The 22,541-nt window shown below is 34.1% G+C and overlaps 1 protein-coding gene across 7 annotated transcripts in view; it reads left to right on the forward strand.

The window, feature by feature from the left end:
- Nucleotides 1–22,541, forward strand: part of LOC129797993 (limbic system-associated membrane protein-like) — a 79,119-nt gene that overhangs the window by 3,058 nt on the left and 53,520 nt on the right. For 4 of the 7 annotated variants that reach the window (XM_055840925.1, XM_055840957.1, XM_055840932.1 and 1 more), the window contains exon 2: nucleotides 2,823–3,267. In XM_055840925.1, coding sequence (XP_055696900.1) covers nucleotides 3,189–3,267 — 79 coding nt within the window. In that variant the 5' untranslated portion in view covers nucleotides 2,823–3,188. Of the gene's footprint in view, nucleotides 1–2,808; nucleotides 3,268–22,541 lie in introns of all 7 variants that reach the window. The other 3 variants (XM_055840948.1, XM_055840973.1, XM_055840939.1) reach the window with 1 other exon arrangement.

The following is a 22,541-nucleotide window of genomic DNA, read 5'->3' on the forward strand; positions in this document are numbered from 1 at the left end:
TCTGTTATTTAAAAAAAAAATTAGGAAATTTCCAATTTTCAAAAATTTCCAATTTACAATATAGCTTCTCCAGCTAACTAGAAAGACGTGTTGCAGGATAAAAGCCCTTCTTGTTGCAAAAGTATGTTTCGGTGTGGATTTTACAGTGTCACGCCATCTAGAGCATTCACAAAATATTGTGGGGGATAAACAATATATTGGTGAGCATGGGGACAAAACAGTGAATATATATTGATGAATTACATGGAGGTCACTGCGTTTCATTAATCTTCTCATGTGTAATCCCCCCATATCCCCCTTAGTCAGGGTACCGTGGAGAGGAAAAACAGCGGCTGGGAGCTTTTGGGTGAAAAATCACTTATCATTGCGTTTATCACACACACAAAATGGGCCAGTGTCTCTCTGGAGGGATCTCTCGGTGATGTCATGGGGATAGGGAAGTCAGGGTGGTTAAGGGCTGAGCATCACTGAAGAAAATTCAATAACCTCCAGTGGTTGGATTTTGGTTTGACAGGGAATTAATTTTTATTTCATGCTCCATAGTCCTGCAGAGCCACATTATAGGAAGGATCCTCTTCCAATGATGGCTTTATTCTTTCGTCAGTTTGTCCTTTCCCTCCAAGACACCCCTGATATGCCTTCTTCGTACCATCCACTGTGAAATTGACAAAATGTCTCCAAGGGTGGGGATATTCTGCTCCAGCCACCCAAGAAAACCTCTTCAATGGGGGTAATCTTCTTCTAAATCCTTTGCCTGACTGGCCTTAGCACAAAATAGGCCAACATTCCGCATTCCCATATCCCTCCTACAACTCTCCTTCACATACTAGCACCCAAAATTGTGTCGAGGGACATTTCATCAACTTTCAAGCAATTTACCCATCCTCCCACTCGTCCACCCTTGTTACTTTTATATCGTAATCGTCTCGTTAACATTTTATCCCTTCACCCTCACGGATGCTTCGGCGATGATGATGGATTTCAACATTCTCAATTTTCCCCATTCCTGCCTTAGTACTTGGCATCCGCGACCTGGCCAAAAATTGAAAGTCGCTATAGCTCATATATTTTTCAAAACTGCTTTTGGCACAAAACTAATACAGAAAATTGCATTATATTCTGAATGAGAATATTCCTTCTTCATGCTTTTTTGGCCAAGATGTTATTTTTTTTGATGCAGCAAAAATTGATAATGCAACCCATGAGAAAACTTTGAAACTAAATTCCGCTTTCAACAAACTCAAAGTTTTAAATTTGAAATAGTTTATTGACTGTAAATATTTATTAAGTTCATATACTGATCTTTCAATATGAACTTTGTCAATTGTCCTTGGTTCAGGTTTTGTAAATTTTATTTTTTCTACTTGTCAGTATCACATTAGTCTAGTGAATTAATTTAAAGTTAAAATAAGGTTGAGATAATAATTCACAGCAACCTAATTAACATTAAGATTAGTGTTACTAAATTACTATCAAATGACCGTAGTTTGAGTCACCTTGATAGATAAAAATAAAATGGACACAATTTTCATATCCGGATTTCAAGGAACTGAGGAATGAAACTTTCCTTTAACTAATTCTAAATTTTTGGAGTAGCCAGGTTATCTTTCTGTTAGATATAAAGTTGTATGTAATTATAATAGGTAGATTGTATACGATCATGAAATGGAAACCCGTTTAAAGAATTGTACGATCAATATGCTCGAAAGGCCGCAATTCACGCTATAGCGGTCTTCAGACTAGAGGTTTAGCAGTACTCGAATGTTTCAAAAACCCAAATATCAAACAATTTTACTAATTTTCCAGAATCTAATAGATCTTGTTAGAAATAATCCGATCCTAAGTTATTTTTTTTTCAAAATATCTTAATTGATAAGAAATTACAATAGTTAAGTCATATGTCTAAATTTTTGATCTGAAGCCCGTATAAGTTGACGAGGGCCACACAGAGTATCTAATCAGAAACAGATTATTAAGGTTTTATGCTACAGCATATTTAACATTTAATGCTCAGTAAAAAATGATATTTTGGTAAGTAGTGAAATATTATTGGCAAAGATAAAACTAAAAGGCTATAAACCATTTTTTTTATTGGCCAAGAACGTTTTTCCCTTTCATAAAATTAAGTGACAATATTTCAAAACATTGAATTATATTTCTCAATAAATTCATTGATGAAAATTCTAATTTTCTATATTCTCTGACATAAGTTTCTGAATTGAAATATGATAAAGGATTTTCGTATTGGATTATAATTTTCAATTCAATCTTATAACTTTGTCACTTTTTCGTATTTTTCCATCGCCAGCTTAATGTTGTAACCAACCTCAGGAACAAATTGGTTTTTTCTTAAAACATATTATGGATTATAATCTTAGATAACTCTTTACGAGAATATCACATAACCTTAATATTTTAAATGTTAGATGTACAGCATAAGAATCGTCCCTGAGTTTTGCAAACTTACTCCATTTATTTTCTGGATTTTAACGCAGTAGAGATGGAATAGTGAAAATTGGATTCCAGCTGAATTAATACCAATGTCCGCCCACAAGATTCATTATTGCTCTGTGACCTCAAGCCAAGGCATCTCCTACCACAATTGGTGCATAATGAAAATTCCGTGAGGATGACTGCAATATATTTTTGCATACAAAATAGCCAAAGTTTTATTATTTATTCGCGAACTATAGTGTTGTGGATTTTTTTGCTAGTCTAGTTGGAAGGGGTTGAAAAATTGGGGCGGAAAACATATTTTTCCTGTACACTAGTATTCCTCACCCATTTTCTCTGTGTAAAACCTTGCAGCAATTTAATTACAGAGACACACAGAAAAGATAAAAAGTGGATAGAGAATGGAATTTCAGAGACAATCGGCATTGATTTGCCAGTGAAAAACTTCAAGCGTAGTACAATACCTAATTAAAATCGTGAAGTGACTAACAATTGAACTGTACAAGTGCTTGTCTTCAATTTTCTCAATAAACTGGTGCAAAGAGAGAAAATTTAGCTTGGGAAAATTGTTATATTAAAACTTTTCGATGGGTGGTGCTTGTTAAATTACAGAAAAACAATTTACAATCAACAAGTTCATTAAGCCGATGTTGGATGGAGTGAAAGTGGAGTGAACCCCCGCATTTTGGATACAGCAGGGTCGGCCTACGGTGTGTGTGTGACAAACGACAGTCATGGCGAAAAATTACTCCAACTCCGCGATGATGATGCACCTGTTGATACTCCTGGCCACCGGTATTGACTTATGCCTCGGTAGGTACAACTTACCCATACAATTCATTGCACAACCCTCTTGCCGCAGATTTTCGTGCGGAAAATGGTGACATAGAGGACAAAACGAACGTCCTCTGAAACTATCAATAGCGCATGGAAACTATAGGTCCTTGTCCTCAGCAGAAAATTATTCAACCCACAACTTCAAAGGACTTTCAACCTCCCACTAACCCAGAAATAGTTGTACCATTGTATTGTCCTCAAGGGTCGTTGGACCCCAGAGGGTGATGATTTTGCAGAGAAATTTATGATTAAGTTTCATACATTATACTATTTGCAATATAGAAAATGGTTCAGTTTATTGCTTGAACTATATAGAGGGTAAATAGGAAGCAATATATGAATAATTATATGATTTAGGATTACAGGGGGAATTCTTATTCCTCAAAATGTACGAGTAAAACAAATAAATTAACTTCCTTTTTATAAATCTATAAACTTTTGAGGGTATATGAACCCCTTTGAATTCACTGAATTAGTTAAATTTTATTACTCTTCTGTATGATAATATACTATGCGGTAGTATATCAGGGTATATTATACTTATTGGGTCAAAAAGTGGTATCTACTGGTAAAAAAATATTAGATTAAAAGCGACATTCAACAAAAAAGCTTGTATTATAAACAATAGTCAGCCACAACAAAATGTGCTGAATTTGAAACTGAGTATAAAAAAGGGGTGGCAAAGCGTCCCAGGCTTTGCGAAATGCTTGAACTCGTGACTTAGATGCTATACCTCAAAAGTACTTTCGCATCATTTACCGGTTACCGGTACACAACTGATTTTAATCGATTCATAAATCAGTAAATAGATTCTACAAAATAGTTTAAAGAGTAATAAAAATTATATTCGAACAAAAATTACTTATCGGTAAGTGACCGATTCACAACAGATTTGAACCGATTAATAAATCACTCAAAATATTTCCCAAAATACATCTAGGAATTATTTAATTGAATTTTGTATAAAAATTATTTATAGGTTATGAACCGGTTCATTATCAATTCATAACTGATTAGAACCGGTTCAGTTTTATAGAAAATTCCAAGACCTTTCCGACGAGCCCAAACATGATCCCATTCGCTTGATAAATGCGCTCTCTAGTGTCTTTTTAACCTTTGACCTTGAAGAACCGTTATTAGGAATGATTCAACGGTATTTTCATCTAAGGACGAAATGTCCGCCTGGATAATCTCTAAAATCGATGCAAATTTGTATTGTTACGTTATTATACTCAATTCAATACATTTTCGTTATATTTTAACTCAATATATTAAACTAAATTTCATATTCAGCGCGGGTATTCAGCTAAATCTAAAATTCAACGTGATATTCTAAACTCATATTAGGGGAAAGTGTCCATGATTTGCATAGTCTCAAGCTTTATAATGACTAAATTTTTCCTATGTTTTTCAATTAATATGATTCATCGCACCCATATGTTAGAAACTAGGGGAAAATGTCCAGTTTTTAAAATACTTTGCGGAGTCATATTTATTTGGAAACGTAAGAAAAATTTAATCATTATGAAGCTTGGGACCGTGCAAAGCATGGGCAGTTTCGCTTACACATATTCAGCGCAAAAAAAAATGAGCTGAATTTAATATTCATTACAAAATATTGCTGCACTAAATTGTAAGTTCATCTGCAATGTTTATGGAGTTAAATCAGTTTTCGTCCTCTCAAAGCTGTAAAACAAACATACATGTTTCCATAAAATATTGATTGGATTGGAAAATATTACTTTTTGCAGTCTGTCTATCTATTACGTTACTGATCAGGAAATGTTATTAAATATTTTAAATATTCGTTTACCATGCTTGACTTTTTGTGCTTTTTATTTGAAATTAAATTGTCAGCAGTGTTGTATTTCTATAACTAAGGTAGGACTACAAATTACACATAATTTTCCAACGAAACTATCAAAACAAAATTGTAAGTTAGTTGTTGTTTAGAAAGTTTGCCGGAATTAATGCTTTATAATCCGATTCTTTAGAAAAACATTTGACTCTGTATATAGTGTCTGAACTTAGGTTGAGATTTAGGTCAAATCAAGTGCATCCGTTTTCCTCTTGGCAATATGCAACTTCTGCTTTTCAAGCTTCTTAAATCTTAGCAATGCCTTCAAATTTCCTAAACTCGATCTCACTGTTGCAACGCTGGGGTCGAAGGCGAAAGTTGAGTGTAGACAGGAAGGAAATCTTGCAATCAATATTGCTGCAGACACAGCACTTCTTGATCAATATAGTCTGAGGTCAATTTGCAAATTATTGAGATAGACAGTGGGGATTGGGGGACGAAAAGATTGTATTCTATGGCGATTGTCTCAAAGTTTGCACATTTCTCTCAAGAAACCTCTATAGTTTTCTTCCCATTATCTGTTTCACTGACTTTCATTAAACTTTCACCCAATTTTCCTCAAGACTTAATGGACTCGTGATACCCGGTCTTATGGAGAAGAATGGGCTTGTGGGATTCAAATGAATTTATTCAGCGAGATTGTTGTGGAATTTCATGAGAAAGCTTTAGTGGTGTGGGATGAATTTGCATTGAAGTATCCTACAACAGGAATATATAGTCTGGAGTATGTCCAATTCATGGCATTCAAAAAACAATATTGAAACTCAGTCAGAGACACTGATCTCAAATCCCAAATCTGAAGAAATGGGGAATAGGTCAGCAATACTAAAAGTGGACGTCAATCATTCGATAATCACCACTTTCTGAGCGATTTCTGCACATTCGCCGCATTAGATAACAGCAAAATGATCCGAAGGAAAAAATTCAATAGTCAAGAGAAAGAGTCTTGTCACGTACTTTCTTGGAGTTCATCGTTCAAAATGTTCCAACTTGGGTGTATGTATGGGTTGGACTTTTATTAAAAATGATTGAACCAACACTCCTTAAACATAAGAGCTCTTCCCTCATTTATATTGCGTCGGTGTGTGAAAGCGGAAGACTAAAAGTGCCCATAAATCCTCTGTCAGCTATTAAATAGAGGTTTTCTGCACCACAAGTGAAATAATAGCCCAGAGTCACCATGTATGTGACAATAAAAAAGTGCATTCTCCACCAAATGCTTTAATTCTGCACAAATTTTTCCTCAATTTATGAGCGAGGTGGCAGACGGCTACTACTACCCTCAGTTCAGAGGTCACTAGGGGTGGAAAAACTTTTCCCGATAAAACATTTTCGTGGGAGAGAGCTTGTGAAAAAAAAAGAGAAAAAATCAGTGTGAATCAAAACTTGTTTTTCACACAAACTATTTGTTCAGTTTACTCAATACGTGTACAATTTTGTACTCAAAACCGCTATTCAGCACCTATTTTTTGCGCTGAATTTGATTATCAGCACGAAATATTGTGGTAAATTTAGAATTTTCACATTTTGTAGAATATTCAGCTTAATTCAGCTTAACTGAAACTAAGTATTCAGCGCTTTTATTTCCAACGAACATTCGAGAAAAAGTGCCTGTAATTGAACTTAAAACACTTTTTTATTTGTTATTATATTTTGCGAATAATATTTTAAAGCTTTTATTCATAAAGGGATTTCATGGGTCACCAAGACTAAAAAATAGAATATTTCTACATTCTTCTATTTAAACTATTCTATTCTGAAATTTTCAATAACTTTTTACTGCTCGAACTCCACAGTGGAAGTAGTATATAATAAGTCCTCGAATTTTTCACCCCAAAAATTTCCACCTTCCACCTTTATCAACAAATCTTCGTGTTTGGGAGTTTTCTGGGAAATGTCGTCATGCTGTTTGGATGTTCATCTGGTCGGTCATTCCATCTAATCCATCTGGCTGCCGCTAGCCCTAAAGGCCAAACAGTTACAGATAGAGACTTGGGACCTTTGCGAGATACTTTCCTTCTACTAGTCCATTTTTCCCTCACTCTTCCCGCCATAACCATGTTTTTGGGTGTACTCGAAAACTCGTCATACGATTTTTTTTCATTTTTGGGTACATTTTAGAGGTTACCTAGACAGACCATCATCATCATCATTTTCAACCGCTTATCCCTATTGGGACCGCGAGCCCATGACATCCAATTGCATCCATGGCAGCCCACGGGTATCGATCCTCCTCCACTTCAGGAAGATATTCAGGTTCTATCCCAAGGCGCTCCAAGGCAAGATTCTGAATTTGATAAAGCCACCTTGTCCTAGGTCTGCTTTGAGGTCGACGCCTTCTCACAATGGCTTGCATAACTTCCCTGGGGAATCTAGGCAGACGATTCATTTATATACGAAAATACTGTTACATCTGTTTTCATGGTCAAAGGTTAAAATGGCTGTAGAGAGTGCATATCAACCATATGAGGTCATGTTTGAGCTCTTTGAAAGGGTCCTGGAACTGGAATTTCTAACAAGACCGAACCGGTTCCAATCAGTAATGTAATAAGTAATGTTCATCTGAAAATCAACTGTACTGTATGACTCCTAAGATATTTTGGGCGATCTTTTTAATGATTCAATCGGTTAAATAAATCGGGTCCCGGTTAAAATCCCGAAAGCCAAAATCCCGAAATCCAAAATCCCAAATGGACCAAAATCCCGAAAGCCAAAATTTCGAATTCTTAAAATTGTTATAGCTACTCCAACGATTGCACCCGCGCTTTCTGGAGGCAAAGGGAAATCTTCTGTGTCTTGGAAAATTATTCTAAACATTTTCCCCCATAAAATTTCATCCCTTTGAGGATTTTGAACATTCGGGATTTTGGCTTTCGGGATTATAGCCTTTTCGGGATTTTGGCGTTCGGGATTTTGGCTTTCGGGATTTTGGCATTCGGGATTTCGGTTGCCACCGAATAAATCAAATGTGAGTTGGTGAACGGTAAATTACGACGTAAGTAATATAGCGTTTTTTGATTAATATACGTTTTTCGATAAAAATAAGGGTTCAAATTTCGTATTCCAAATGATAAAGAGTAGGGTGTCAATAGGTCCTGACCGTCCTGACACGAGTTCTTAAAGTGTCAATAGGTGTTCCTTTCACCCTATATGAAATTTAAGGTATGGCGTCTAAATCACGATCTCAAGCATTTCGCAAAGCCTGGGACGCTTTGCCACCACTTTTAATATATATATATATATATATATCGTGTTTAATATTTCTAATGGAGAAATTCATTTTGCATGCGTATTACTCTTAAGTAAACACGGTAACTCTACCCAGCGGCATGACGTTTCCTATGTTTCCCATATGTTTCAAGCGTGCCGAAAAAACCGTTGAGTTTATTAGCTGTTTTCTGTCATTGTAGAATGAATTAGCAAATAATACTAATACAAAATAAAAGAAAATTTAATAACGAAAAGGTAACCGAAAACCCCAAATTGGCAACCCACGTAGTTTTGGAGATATCTCGTGAAATGTGTACAAAAACAGGAAAAAATTTACACTAAAACTGATCGCATTTTTCAGACCTTATGTCAGCCCCCTGACTCTGCCCGTGAAACTTGCGTTTGAAGTGCAGTATGTTATTTGAAATTACTATCAGAAAATTATTGAAATGCTTATAAGAAATTATACAATCGATTTTATATATATTTTTTATAGATTTGAACAATAAAATGCCGCATTAATAAAACTCGTTTTAAGAGGAAATTGAATGAAAATTTATCGATTTTTTGAACCATTTTTGTTATAAATAAAAATCCAATATTGTTTCAGTGCTGTCTCCGCTTCGATACACTAAACTTTATTTTTAGAAAATTTGCTCAAAATAAATTTGAATAAGGCAAAAAAAGAACACCAGTATATGCACTTAATAGTCGTTCGCTGTATGCGGAAAACGTGTTGGAAACATTTATAAAAAAAAAGTTATAAACCTCTTGAATGCATTTTGAGGATGGGGAATAGCAACGCCTCATATTCTCCCACAAAGTTTTATAGGAAAATTTCTCGGGGTGAAATTTAAAACTATTCCAACACTCGCAGTTGTGCTATAATGAAAAACAGATCAAACCAAATAGTTTGATTAACTATTTCTCTCATTATTCGCCTAAGAGTTGGTTGGTTTGGTGGAAGTTCAGGCGGGATGTTTTGTCCTAAATAAATGTGGGTGAATGGGTTTTGAATTTAAAGTCCCACCCTTAAATCGATGCACTATCTAGTGACGTCATCTAGGAGTGTGTTTAAGTAAGTTGAGAAGAAGTTTTGCAAGGGTGTGGAGGGACACAGATAAATTGCAGACAAGTCTGTAGTTTTGTCATATGGATGCTCTCCTGCAAACAACAAACACATTTTGCTATAGAAGAAAATGGTGATGAATAAGAAAACCCAGCAAGGATCTCCAGCAACCAACCACAAAAACCATCCGCTCTCACGAAATTTATATTCAAAACAAAACTCCGCCATTGGTTCATGAGGCTGCAAGTGTTTGCCATGAGTAACTTTTCAAATTACTTTAAAGCACTTTAAATTTATATTAAGATGCCGCACCATTGATGTGGCAAAAGGCTTGGAGAAGTGGTGAGTGAACCCAAAGAGATATTTCCCAAACACTCTGCTCAGCTTTTTCATTTTCTTCATTTGTGGCATTTCATCGTTCAATTGGGGCGGGAGTTTTCTCAACGTGGGATGAATCTTCATGTTTCGATTCTGTTTTGACCATCGAAGCAATTTTCAGCATTCTGCTTGGTTAAATTTGATTATAATTTTTTGAACAATCATAGGGTTGTCCAAAATCCTTTAATTACACTGTTAAAGAATTTTTGCAGATAATATATTATCCCATTTAAAAATTTCTCGCATAATTCCTATTCCACGTTATTGAATTCTGCTGATAAACATAGAACCAAGCTGAAAAATTACCAATTAGTCGTAGTGTTTTTCGCTGAATTTAATATTCAGCGCAATATTCCGCGCTAAATTAGGATCTCGAAGATAAGTTGTGTAAAAACACATTTCACAATAACTTTGCTATATTTATTTATTAATTAATTTTATCAAACAAGTCTAATTCAAATTTATTTAACGTGCAATGAATCTCTAAGTTTCTATACTTTTTTTGACGATCGAAGAAATTTTCAGCATTATACTTGGATAATAATAATCAGAATTTTTACAAAAACGACACAATTGTTCAAAATATATCAATTACACTAAGAAATTAAAATTTCGTATTATCCTATCCAAAGGGTTGTCAAAATTTAAATTCAGCATTCTATTCCATGCTGAAAATCAAATTCAGCTCAATATTTTGTGTGCAACACATAATTCAGCGTAGTATTTCACACTGTATTATGATTTCAAAAATAGTTTGTGTTACAATACATTTCACAATCAATTTTCCTGTTTTCACTCGCATTATTTTTTATCTATCAACCCAAGTTGCAATTTTGTAAACGTAAGATGAGTCTATTTACATTTATATGATGTATTATAAATATGTTCTGATCATGGTAAGAGTGTTAAGTGGATACTGCTTGACTTTTTATGAACATAATAACTGCTCGAATTCAAAGATACAGCACTATTTATTATATAATCCGTTTTTTATTTGTTTTACCAAAAATTTTATTTTAGAGATTGCATTGGTTAGCTTCTCTAAAATAGGATTTTTTACGTGATCATAATGAAATTCAAAGAATTTTGAAAATAATCATTGCCATTTATGATAATTTCAATAATGATAAATTTTAATTAAATAATTAGTTCAATAATAATTTTAGCATCTAAAATAATTTAGATTTAATTTAATTAATGCAGATAAATTAATTAGACTGTTGAATATTGCAGTTCGTGCTTAAAATTAAATTCGGCTTTTTATAACACGTTCAATTGTGCTGAATAATTTTTTTTAAATTTTAAAATAGCGAACAACGCGCGATTATTCCAAAAGTTAATTCAAAGTATTGTTTGACAATGTCAAAATCTATTTTTATATAGCTGAATATCAAACTAAATAACTGAATATGGATATCAGCGATATTTTTCACGCTGGATACAAAGTAGAATGCTGTGTACTTTAACGTCCCTTTCACAGAAACATTTGGATAATTGTTAGATATTAATTATTCATCCTAATGAATTTTTAAAGTCATGGAAGTGCAAAATTTCTCCACTCCCTCTTTGAACCGTATTATGACTTCAACGATATTTTTCAGATCAACATGCATTTAATCAGTTTCTTAATTGAATATTGAGCTGCTGGTATAACATTCAACGATATCCTTCGCGCTGGATACGAAACTCAGAGTACTGCTTTAAGTGACACTCAATGGGTCAAATGGTAGAGCACTTGCTCTATGATGCAAGTGTGCGGAGTTCGAATCCCCTTCAAATTATCAGGAATTTTTCTAGCGGTAAAGTTATTCGGTTTGCATCCAATGAGCTTCACTACACTTGATTCCACGGGGAATGGCATTCACAACCCCATTCCTGTATAAGAAAAAATAATAATGGATGTTCCGAACTATCCTTGCGGAAACTAAATTCCTCTATGGAACGTTGTGCCACTCTATTATTATTATTTTTATTATTATTATAGCAGCTTTAATACGTGGTATAACATTTGGCGCAATACTTTGCGCGAAATTATGACTTTAACAATAATCTGCGGAAAAACACGTTTTCCAATTATTTCTCACCGTGCTTTTCTTCTTGAGTTCTGCTCGATTTTACAAACTAACCCAAAAAAAGCGCTAGATAACGAGATTTTGTGGAATAGGGGTTATCACAAATCATGGCTCTCTGTCATAGACAAAGTTGTCGGTCAGAAGTTATATCTTCGGTGCTCCTTCAATTCTTTTGCCCCTTTGGTTATTTGTTCTTTGTGGCTCCCAATCCCCAACTTGGCCATGTATCGTTATTTTTCGTATATATACGTATATAATCTCGATTGTAGAAAATGGGAAGTATCTCCTGCTGGAGCAAAACCCACAATCAGTTTTAGATCGATTCATGAATTTTTCATTGTTTCACTGGTGATTTGTGTGCTGCCCTCCATGCCTCCCACCCAAATCTGAACTTCTGTGTGGGAATTGCGGATATAACAAATCAGAGAAGTTGAGGCTCTTCTTCTAATTTCCGGGGAGATGCTCCTTTCCACTTTGGTCCCATGTTATGTATTTCTCCATAATTGATGAATGTACAGTATTACAATTTTCTTTTTAAATTGGGAGAAAAATCTCTGGCGACCGTCTTGGAGTGAGGGGTAAAGGGAGATTTGTGTTGGGTGGTACAAAGTTTCATGGCATAAGAAGTTTTCATCTCCCATCTCAATTTCCCACCCACTCAATGAGGAAATATTTGAAAGTGACTTTCTTGCTCTGTCTTTGAAGAAAAAGGCGTCATTCCCATAAACTTCCATCGTCAATGGACACAAATGCCATTGGTACGTTTGAATGAAAAATAATCTTTTGAATTCAATAATATCTTTCCTGGAATTGAAGACCTCTGAATATATATGTTTTGTCTATGAATGAAAAGTTGTCGTCGAAGATGAATAAGAGCAGTGTATTAAAGAGACAGAACAAGGTATAGTCAAATATCACAGCAAAATCCAGGAATATAACAGCGAAAGACAAACTTTCCAAGAATTTTATATGGAATCCATTTTAAGCTAATAAACCATGTTCCAACTTTGACATTGAATAAAACATTATTTTGAAAAGCTGGGTATTTATGAGATAATTCAAGTAAAATAATTTAATAAAGTATCATCTTATAAAAGGTTTAAGTTGTTTTAAAGCGAAATTTACAGAATCATAATAAAAATTTGATAATTTCAGCATAAACTTAAATATTTTACATCCATTAAACGTGTTCTAATAATTAAAAATTAAACCTAATTTAAAATACGATTATTTTTAAGAAACAATTAAGAGTGTAATAATAATAATAATCATAATAAACATCATCATCATAATAATAGCGATGGCACATCGGTCCATAGAGGAAGTAGCACTTTCTCCCAAACGTGATTTTCGGGATAGCCATTATCAAGATATCTTGATTTTTTGATAAAAACGTTTTTGAAAAAAAACTTTCCAGTAGATGCGATTTGTTACAAGTTTACCGCAGATTTTTTTTGTTTCTTTGGTTACAAATGTTTTATAAGACGAAGCATGATGTAAAATATACATAATATATTTTATTTTTGAAAAAATTACTTTGATTTTCTTTAGAAAATCCTTTCTTCATGTAGGGGGGATCCTGCGTGTTTAAGACGCGGTCGAGTATTCTTTGCTTATTTAAATAATTATTACAAAAACACAAAGCGAATTACTTTAATAAGCTCTATAGTCAGAATATTTACTATAATAGGTATATAAAATTTCAAGATAATTTTCTGAATTTTGAAAATATTGCCTTAAAACCAAAACATAAAAAAGTTTATCTTGAAGTTTAACCCTTTAAGGACGATTGGAACACCGGTGTACCATAAAGAAAATAATTTTTCCTGACTACCTAAAGTAATTTTTTTTATTATGTTTGTACGTAATTGCAAAGTAGAAGGGTGAAGGAGTCTAGGATATTTTTCGCAAGTCTCCAGCTATTTGCTGCATAATAAATTTTTAACCTAAAAAATGACGAATTTTTAAATTCTCATATTGAAAGTTGGTTTTAATTATTTTTTATACTTCCAATTTTTTTAAGCAAAACCGTTTTGGAAAAAGAAACTACAATACTCAAACATAATATTTTTCATTAGTGTGAAAATTATCAGTCATTAGTATCGTCAGAAAAATTACTTAAATTTTTGGCCTATTTTTGTCCCTATCGTTCATAGAGACAAAAAATACACCAAATAAGTCTTTATTGGATTTTCTAAGTTTAGATGTAAAACCTTTTATTGATTTTGTTTATCGGTTTCATTTTTATTACTGATTTTCGGTCAGCGAAAACTGTCTCGTCGTTAAAGGGTTAACTCATTTGCTAATATGAAAAAAATCATTTCTTAATTTCAATCTTGAATCTTATCCACCGAAAAGTGAGTTTAAAAAGAGATTTCTGTAAATCAGTTTCCATTGTTTGATTTTTAAAATGACTATTAACAATTTCAGGAAGCATAGTTTAAATGTTGTAGTTTTTTATATTTAATCATTTAATGGATTGAATTTAAGATTTTTTATTGTTCTGAAAAGAAAACTATAGGAAAAATATGCTGTTTTTTAGTGTTCGTGACCCATACGCAACCCCTTTTTAAACAATGCCACAAGCTCTTTGATTTAGCAAAGGTATTAGCAATTTTTCACTCTATCAACTGAATTTGGGTTATCTCAATGGTCATAATCCCCTGCATACAATCTAATTTCATGAATATTTTGTAATTATTGTAATTATTCAGAAGATATTGTAGAGTTCAGCTAATAAACTATCCCATACACATACACATTATGTTGAATAATGATCGGAAGATTACCTTGATTCTAGGTAAGAGAGAAGTATGGAGAGTATGGAGACCAAGATGAGTTAAAATATATTCCTGAATCCACTAGAAATCCAAAAGGAGTACATTGTATGTGTATGAAATTGGTATCAGTGCGGTCATTGTGGATTTTCAAATAAATTTCCCATCATATGCAGTTTGTCAATTGAATGTTTCTGATGGGGTTAGTGTGGCCAGGCAGACCGACATCCTTATCCACCACAGTCCACAGGCACCCTTCTGCACACCAAGTGTGCCAGAAGAGAGGAAAATTCGATAGTGCGACCATATGATGACCCTTGCCGACCTGTTCGATGACCCAACTCTGGAGCGACTTTACACTGACCTAGATTCCATCCAAAACCCATTGTCTCTCTTAAATTGACCAATTAGACGGGATAAATTCTCACCCAGTGCTATCTGAAAGTGATTCATGGGGTGACTAGGAGCAGCACTCCCATGGATCTAAATTGCAATCATCTTTGTGTCATTCACCAGCATGGTAATTGCACTAGACGCAATTCACGATACCTTTTTTTTCTCTCATGCCACGTGCTGTGAATGAAAAATACCATCCCCTTTGGCTGACGGATCCTCTTGCAAGTTGAATTCTCCGGAAATTCAACGCGTCTGTTAATTAAAATCAAGTTATTCTATGAAATTCTCTGGTGCGCTCTCTAGTAACTTGTCCTTTATCATCCGAGTTTTGCAGCCAAGACAGATTATGGTTTCAATTAAAGTGCTATTGTGGATTTTTCAGCTAAATATCACAAGCACAGCTATTACAATTCAGCAAAATTGCAGCTTAACCTCTTGCTAATATACTGCACACCGCATACATCTGGCAATTCATGCATGATTTGCATAAATTTAATTAGGACCATTTTTCAGTGAGGCACATTTAATAAAATACACAAAATATATCGCACGTTTACCGGGAATGGTCTGAATTTTATCTCTATGGGGCGCTCTAATGTCCATCGAGAGAGGGTGCATGTTGTACTCTTGTAGTTTATGTGGCTATGAGACTCTGGGAATTCCAGCAACATCCACATATTCGAGAGAATGCAGCCATGGTCAACAGGACGATATAGCCTCAATTGTAGCCTCAACATTGGGCTCTCAAGAGAGATAAGTGCCTGAATTCTCCAACTGACCAGAAATGCTTTGAACTCATTTCTATACAGCAACAAAAGCTTTTCAAAAGAAAAGAGCAACAGAATGCTGCACCAAGTAGAACAACATACAGGGCACATCCGTTTTCCAAATAGGGAGGGCCGGGATATATTATATTTAGTCGTCAAATTGAGCTTTTTGAAAGAAGAAAAAAGAGAAGATTATCATCATCCAAATGAAAAATATCTCATAACGAACTTTACTAAATCAGAAACAGGCACATATTACCTTAGTATCCCCTATCCCTTTTCACAGACTTTGTCAAATCTTTTAATATTTATATGGCTATTCAGAAATTAAAATTCATGCGGTCTTCAACCCATACGATTCTGTTAAATGAATTGACTTTTATAATTTCAAAATTTATAACTTAAAAAATTACTGAATGGTACAAGAAGATCATGATCAATTATTTTTAATTAGAATAATTGATAGAATAATTGATTATTGGAAACTATTAGTGCTTAAATTGTAAACTAGAGATTTATTTATTATTTTAATATGGTCTTCAGACTGGAAGTTTAACCCTTTAACGACCTGGTTATCAGTAGTGACCCAAAAACTAAGCGGTTAGCTCATATGCTTTACGATCTCAGCTTTTTTGGGTACAGAAAGTTATCTTGTCCTTTATCAGAATTACGAGAATAAAAATATTTTTAACTCAACGATCAACGGTGTTCCACTCGTCCTTAAAGGGTTAATTATCCAGTCCAAATATCCTCTTAAATTAATAAGTACATCATTAGTTTACGATTCAAACTCTAATAGTTTGCTATAATTTTTAAAAGATTTCAAGCTGATCCTCGAAAATATATTGCCTGTAAAATATGGCTGCACGATTTTTCTCACTTTTCACATACACTGAGAACTTTATGATCATCGATTAGAGGTATTTTGCATAAATTTTCTTTACCCAATCCTTTCTTGCCTAATTTTTAAGCTATTATCCAGGATCAGTATAGACTATGCGAGCCCTAATTTAAAAGAAGAAGAATATTCATCGAGAAAGCTCTGCCTGTAATTCTTTTCGATATTATAGGTTTTAAAATATTTTTATTGTACTATTATTCTAAAGAAAACGATTCCTGAAACAATATGATAAACTTTGAATATTCAAATTAGTTTCAACACTTTAAAAAATCTTTTATTTCCATGTAAGAGAAAATTTAGTAATGTCAGTAATGTTTGCTGTATGTTTATGCAACTATGAAAAGGCAAAAATTTTCATTTTTGACCAAACTGTCTGAAAGTGAAAGTGGAGGAAATAAATTATTTTTATTGCAAGTTTAGTCTAGGGAATGCAAAAATTACACCCCTATTCGTATTACAGAAATGTACAGTTAGACTTTTAATCCAGATAGAACCATCCCTTACAGAAAATTTAAAATTATTGTTGTCCCTAATGTTGTCAAAAAGTCAGAATGAATTTTGGAGAGAAGGTGATGCGACACAAAGTGATGTGTGCAATTAAAAGTGTCGTGTCTTGTCAGTCGGTTTTGGAATTAAATCAATTTAAATCCCTAGATGGAAGCAACACCCTGAAGAATTAGTCAATTTCTTCACTATACAGCATCTTTCCATGCCATAAATTTAAACTGTCGACTTGATGGTTCACCGGAAGAACATCCACCGAGGAAGAGCAATGTCGCTGTCAAGGATGGGGATAGGATGAGGTTTTGAGAAATGTATGGAGATGTTTTAAAAAGTGTTTGTTCATTAAATTGGACTCTCATCCAGTCCTCGTGATGAAATATTGCTGCGAGTCGATTGCAATTGAAAATTGGAGTGACTGAGAAAAGAATTTTCCCATGGATGGGTGGTAAATTGGAATGTGATGGAAGAATATTGGAATTTTATCTCTTCCGCAACTTTCGCTCCTTTTTTTCTCCCTATAGCCATCAACATCCTGTCTGTTACTTCTGTCTATTGCTGGAATGGGAACAGGAAAAAAAGAACGAACAGATGACTCCCTGTAAAGTATCACATGAGTTGGTGACCAACTAACCAGAAAAGTTGGTTATTGGAGTGGGTGGCTTTTGAGAATTCCGGAAATGCCGCTCCTGATGCTTAATCGTGCGATAATTATAGTGCTGAATATCACACGACAGCCTCCCCTGCACCATAAGCTAATCTAATCCATTTCCCCAGCAGGTGTGCTCCAGCACCTGGTGGAAACATTCGAACGCAATGAGCACAACTTTCCACGTGTGAGCTTTTTATCCCAGAGCCAGTCTCAAGCAATTAATATCTCTGCATTCACCCTAACTTTTGCCACTATGCTCTCTGTACATAAAGCTCAGTGGAGAAAAAAATCTATTCTCGTATGGAAAATGGAGATAAAATTACCAACACAATGTCAACAAAAAGCGATTCTATCGAGAGAAAGATATTGCAATTGAAATCAAATTTTTCATTATATTTTGAAAGCTCGTTTTTCAGAGTTCTCAATACTGTTTTTTTCTCTGATGAGATATTCTCATACATTTGTAGATTTTTCTCGCATCCAAATAAAATAGCATTTGCATGAGAAAAAAACTCACAAAAGTACACACACATGTGGATTTGAAGTATTACATCATGTGGGTTTTTTTCTAGGGGGTATCCACTTACAAACTTAGAGTACAATGATATCAAATTTGCTTGAGGTAACGTTATTGCTTTTGCTTCACTAAGATTCTATTTTGAAAAGTTATTAGGAAGGGCAGAATCACATTGACAGTAAAATGCTCACCGTCACCGTCAAAGCCCTCACCGTATTTCGTTAATTTACGCATTTTCAATGTAATTATTCTTAACATTTATTCTGGTACAATTGGATGAAGAACTGGCGTGATGTGTATTGATAGGGGACTCTCCGGTGGTGGCCAGTGGATTTGAAGTCACTTCACAAAGAAAAACACTTCTTTAATCTTTCCCAGAGCTTTCGGTCCTGGATGTGGACCTTCTTCAGTGGTCGACTAAACTATGTTTTCTGTACTTTATGGGGATCGTTATTTTGTGTGGGATTGAACAATATCATCACTTTCAGTTTATCAATTGGGAAGGTTTTTTTCAGGAAATTGTTTTCACTGATTTTCAACTTTTTTAACAATTTTTCTTAGGTACGGATGTGATTTGGCGCTTTCTGTAAATAATTATACTGTAAATTATGTAAATTATTTACAGAAAGCGCCAAATCACATCCGTACCTAAGAAAAATTGTTAAAAAAGTTGAAAATCAGTGAAAACAATTTCCTGGAAAAAAAAACTTTCCCAATTGATAAACTGAAAGTGATGATATTGTTCAATCCCACACAAAATAACGATCCTCATAAAGTACAAAAAACATAGTTTAGTCGACCACTGAAGAAGGTCCACATCCAGGACCGAAAGCTCTGGGAAAGATTAAAGAAGTGTTTTTCTTTGTGAAGTGACTTCAAATCCACTGGCCACCACCGGAGAGTCCCCTATCAATTTATTCTGGTATTTCAATACAAATTGTCCTTCTGATCCTAGTGAACAAAATTAGCTGAAAAAAAGCAGTTTTCAGCAATTAAAACACTCAAGGTTCCAGAGATTTCGACACTATCGTGTCTCCTTCAATAGTTCTTAGTTTTATTAATCGTATTGAGACAGATTGGTATTACAGTGTAATAATTACAATGTACCTTGTTTTGGAGAGCATTCACCATAGTGTCGATACTCCTTCCGTTCTCGCGGAGTATTTTGAGTAGAGGAAGTGCATTTTATTACTTTTTATCGCATCGGTAAAATATCTTTTTCTAGATGTTCAGTTGAATGCATCGGGCGGAACTCATACTAAAAAAAAATATTATCAAAGAAATGTAATGAACTATAGATATGTTGCATCTTAAAATTAGTGAATTTTCTATGGCTAGTTAGAACTGTTCTCTTTAGAAATAAAACACAAATTTCCCTAACACAAACCTTCATTATCGGCAAACAGAAAGAGATTGTACAGGTCATACAAAATATACATTAAGGATAATATCGATAACACGGTTTAATTGGTTTTAAACTGGATAATAAATCAATAAACGAATTGAAAATATTGAAGATATCAATTATTAATATCAATATGGCAATATACAATATTTTATGATGACATAGATTATATTGATTACTGACGTAGAGATGGTGTCATATTAACCTGACATAGCATTGCATTCTCTTAAGAGTTTCCGTATTAGTACATCTGTTATTGGATATGGATAGCCTTGATATTCTCTATCCTATACAATGCGCCCATGGTGAATTTATGAAATAAAATCGTGTGTTGAAGATTTTTCACAGCACACAGACGATATTTCTTAATTTTATTTTGCTGTTTTTTACACAACACAGCTAAATTTGCATATTTTCTCACCTCCAATAAATATATTTTTCCTTTATATCTTTACACTCACATTTTTTGAATCCCCTATTTTTCTGCTTTTAGCGTTTTAGCCTAACGAGCACAACGGAAAAAGCTAGGAACATCTCAAAGATGGTGTGTTGGTTCACTGAAAATTGCCTCAATTGATCATTGAAGACGCCCTCGCTATGGTGCCTACAAAATTGAACAATCTGCAAGTTTAATGCTAAATGGATTGAAAATTAAAATACTATGAAAGGTTGTGAGTAAAAAGCCTTCCTGAGGAATTAATGAGGTCTAAAGGTGCATTTCCAGGACAAAGACCTATGTAACTTAATCTATAGTGCAATTAAGGGGGTCGATTGAAATCATTATTGTATTTGAAATTAGCACATAAGCCTGTACAATGCAATGTTTATTATACGTAATAGGTGATTTACTTTCAATTATGCCATCTACCTTATACTTAAATTGAGGGGGAGGAATAATCCTCCTCATTGACTATTAAACATGTCAACACCTATTGGCACGTGAATGCGACTCATGAATGATTATTAACAATATAAACCTTGTGAATTGTGCCAACTGATAAACAGATGTATTCTTGTAATTAATGACAACAATATCACATTGTGTCTACCAAGCCCCTTCCGAGAGAGATACGGCTGCCAATTTTAAATAGACGACACTGTGATGTGAATTAATCATGAGACCGATATCTCTGAAGGGTAGGGTAAAGGGGTGTACTAATAATAAGACTCAATGGCACAATTATTATGCAAAATAATTCGTAACATCTCTGATTAATGAGCCATTGCAAATTTTTCCCCAATTAGCCCTCTAACCATCATCAGGCTGAGGATTATTGAATAATCCATTACCCCATCAGCAAATGAACAATGTTGGGCATTCCAGAGAGAAAATTATGCAGATTATCAATTTACTCATTCTTCATCATTACTGAGGCAAAATACTCACCATACCTACTCCCAAAATTGCATGCATCTCATTTCGAAGGAGACTATTGAATTTTGCAGAAGCCAGGCACATCATCGGACTTATGGGAGATTCTGTTTGAGTCATCTACGTCGTATGTGTCTATCTAACATTCAATTTTGAAGTCATTAATCCCCAAAGCTTCTAGTAACTACTTGTGATTGAATGTATACATCATAATTAATATTGCAATTCACACATTTATGAGAAATTCCCAGATGTATTGGGAAATGGATTTATAGTGCTCAATTTCCTTCAATGCAGTTTAATGGACAGATGGGGGATTGCCCAAATAATTTTCTTCACTTGTCGATTATTATTATAGAAGGTGATGAGGTTATTTCGTGAATTATCTAATTTATGTCTGAAGATGCTATGTTCATTAGAGAAAGTTTATCAAAAATGATTTAGAACCTGCCATAAATAAAAATTTAATTGAAATTAGGATCTATCTAAATAGTAAAAAATATATATAATTTTATCGGTGGCAGCCAAAATCCCGAAAGCCAAAATCCCGAACGCCAAAATCCCGAAAAGGCCAAAATCCCGAATGTTCAAAATCCTCAAAGGGATGAAATTATATGGAGGGAAATGTTTAGCATAATTTCCCAAGACAGAGAAGATTTCCCTTTACCTCCAGCAAGCGCGGGTGCAATCGTGGGAGTAGCTGTGACACTTTTAAGAGTTTGGGATTTTGGCTTTCGGGATTTTGGTCCATTCGGGATTTTGGCTTTCGGTATTTTGACCGGGACCCAATTTTATGACGTCATCTATTTTCAGGTATAGCACATTATGCTCATATTATGAAGCTTTAGTTTTTTTTCATGGTTAAATGTCAAAATAAAGAAATATTGAAAAAAAGAATATACCTCTTAATCTAATTTACACAAGACTGTTTTTATTATGATTGAGTTTGAAAAAAAGACAAATATAAACCAATTTCTATGGGAAACTAAATACGTGTCCTTTGCTTCTATTTTGGATAGATTTTGCAAATATAAGAAAGTCAAATTCTTTATGAAAAAAATGCAAAATTTAAATACTAAATTTAGGGGAAACTGGGGTACCACCAAACACTTTTAAAAGATGCGCTTTTGACTAAATTTCCCAAGAAAACTGTGAATTTTAGAAAAATGTTGCTTACCCCAGGTTATAGCCTTGGGTATAGGCTGCATATTTATGTATATAAAAATGATATAAAATAATGCAATTTTCAGAAAAAGGAAAATTTTTTCACCATGCATTTTTCGATTTTTTCCAACCACCTGGGGTACCACCAAACTCTTTGTGGGGCACCAGTAAACACCTCTTTTTCTCACCCATTGAAGTTATTTTGAGCATT

Source organism: Phlebotomus papatasi, chromosome 1 (assembly GCF_024763615.1).
Source record: "Phlebotomus papatasi isolate M1 chromosome 1, Ppap_2.1, whole genome shotgun sequence".
Classification (NCBI taxonomy): Eukaryota; Metazoa; Arthropoda; class Insecta; order Diptera; family Psychodidae; genus Phlebotomus; species Phlebotomus papatasi.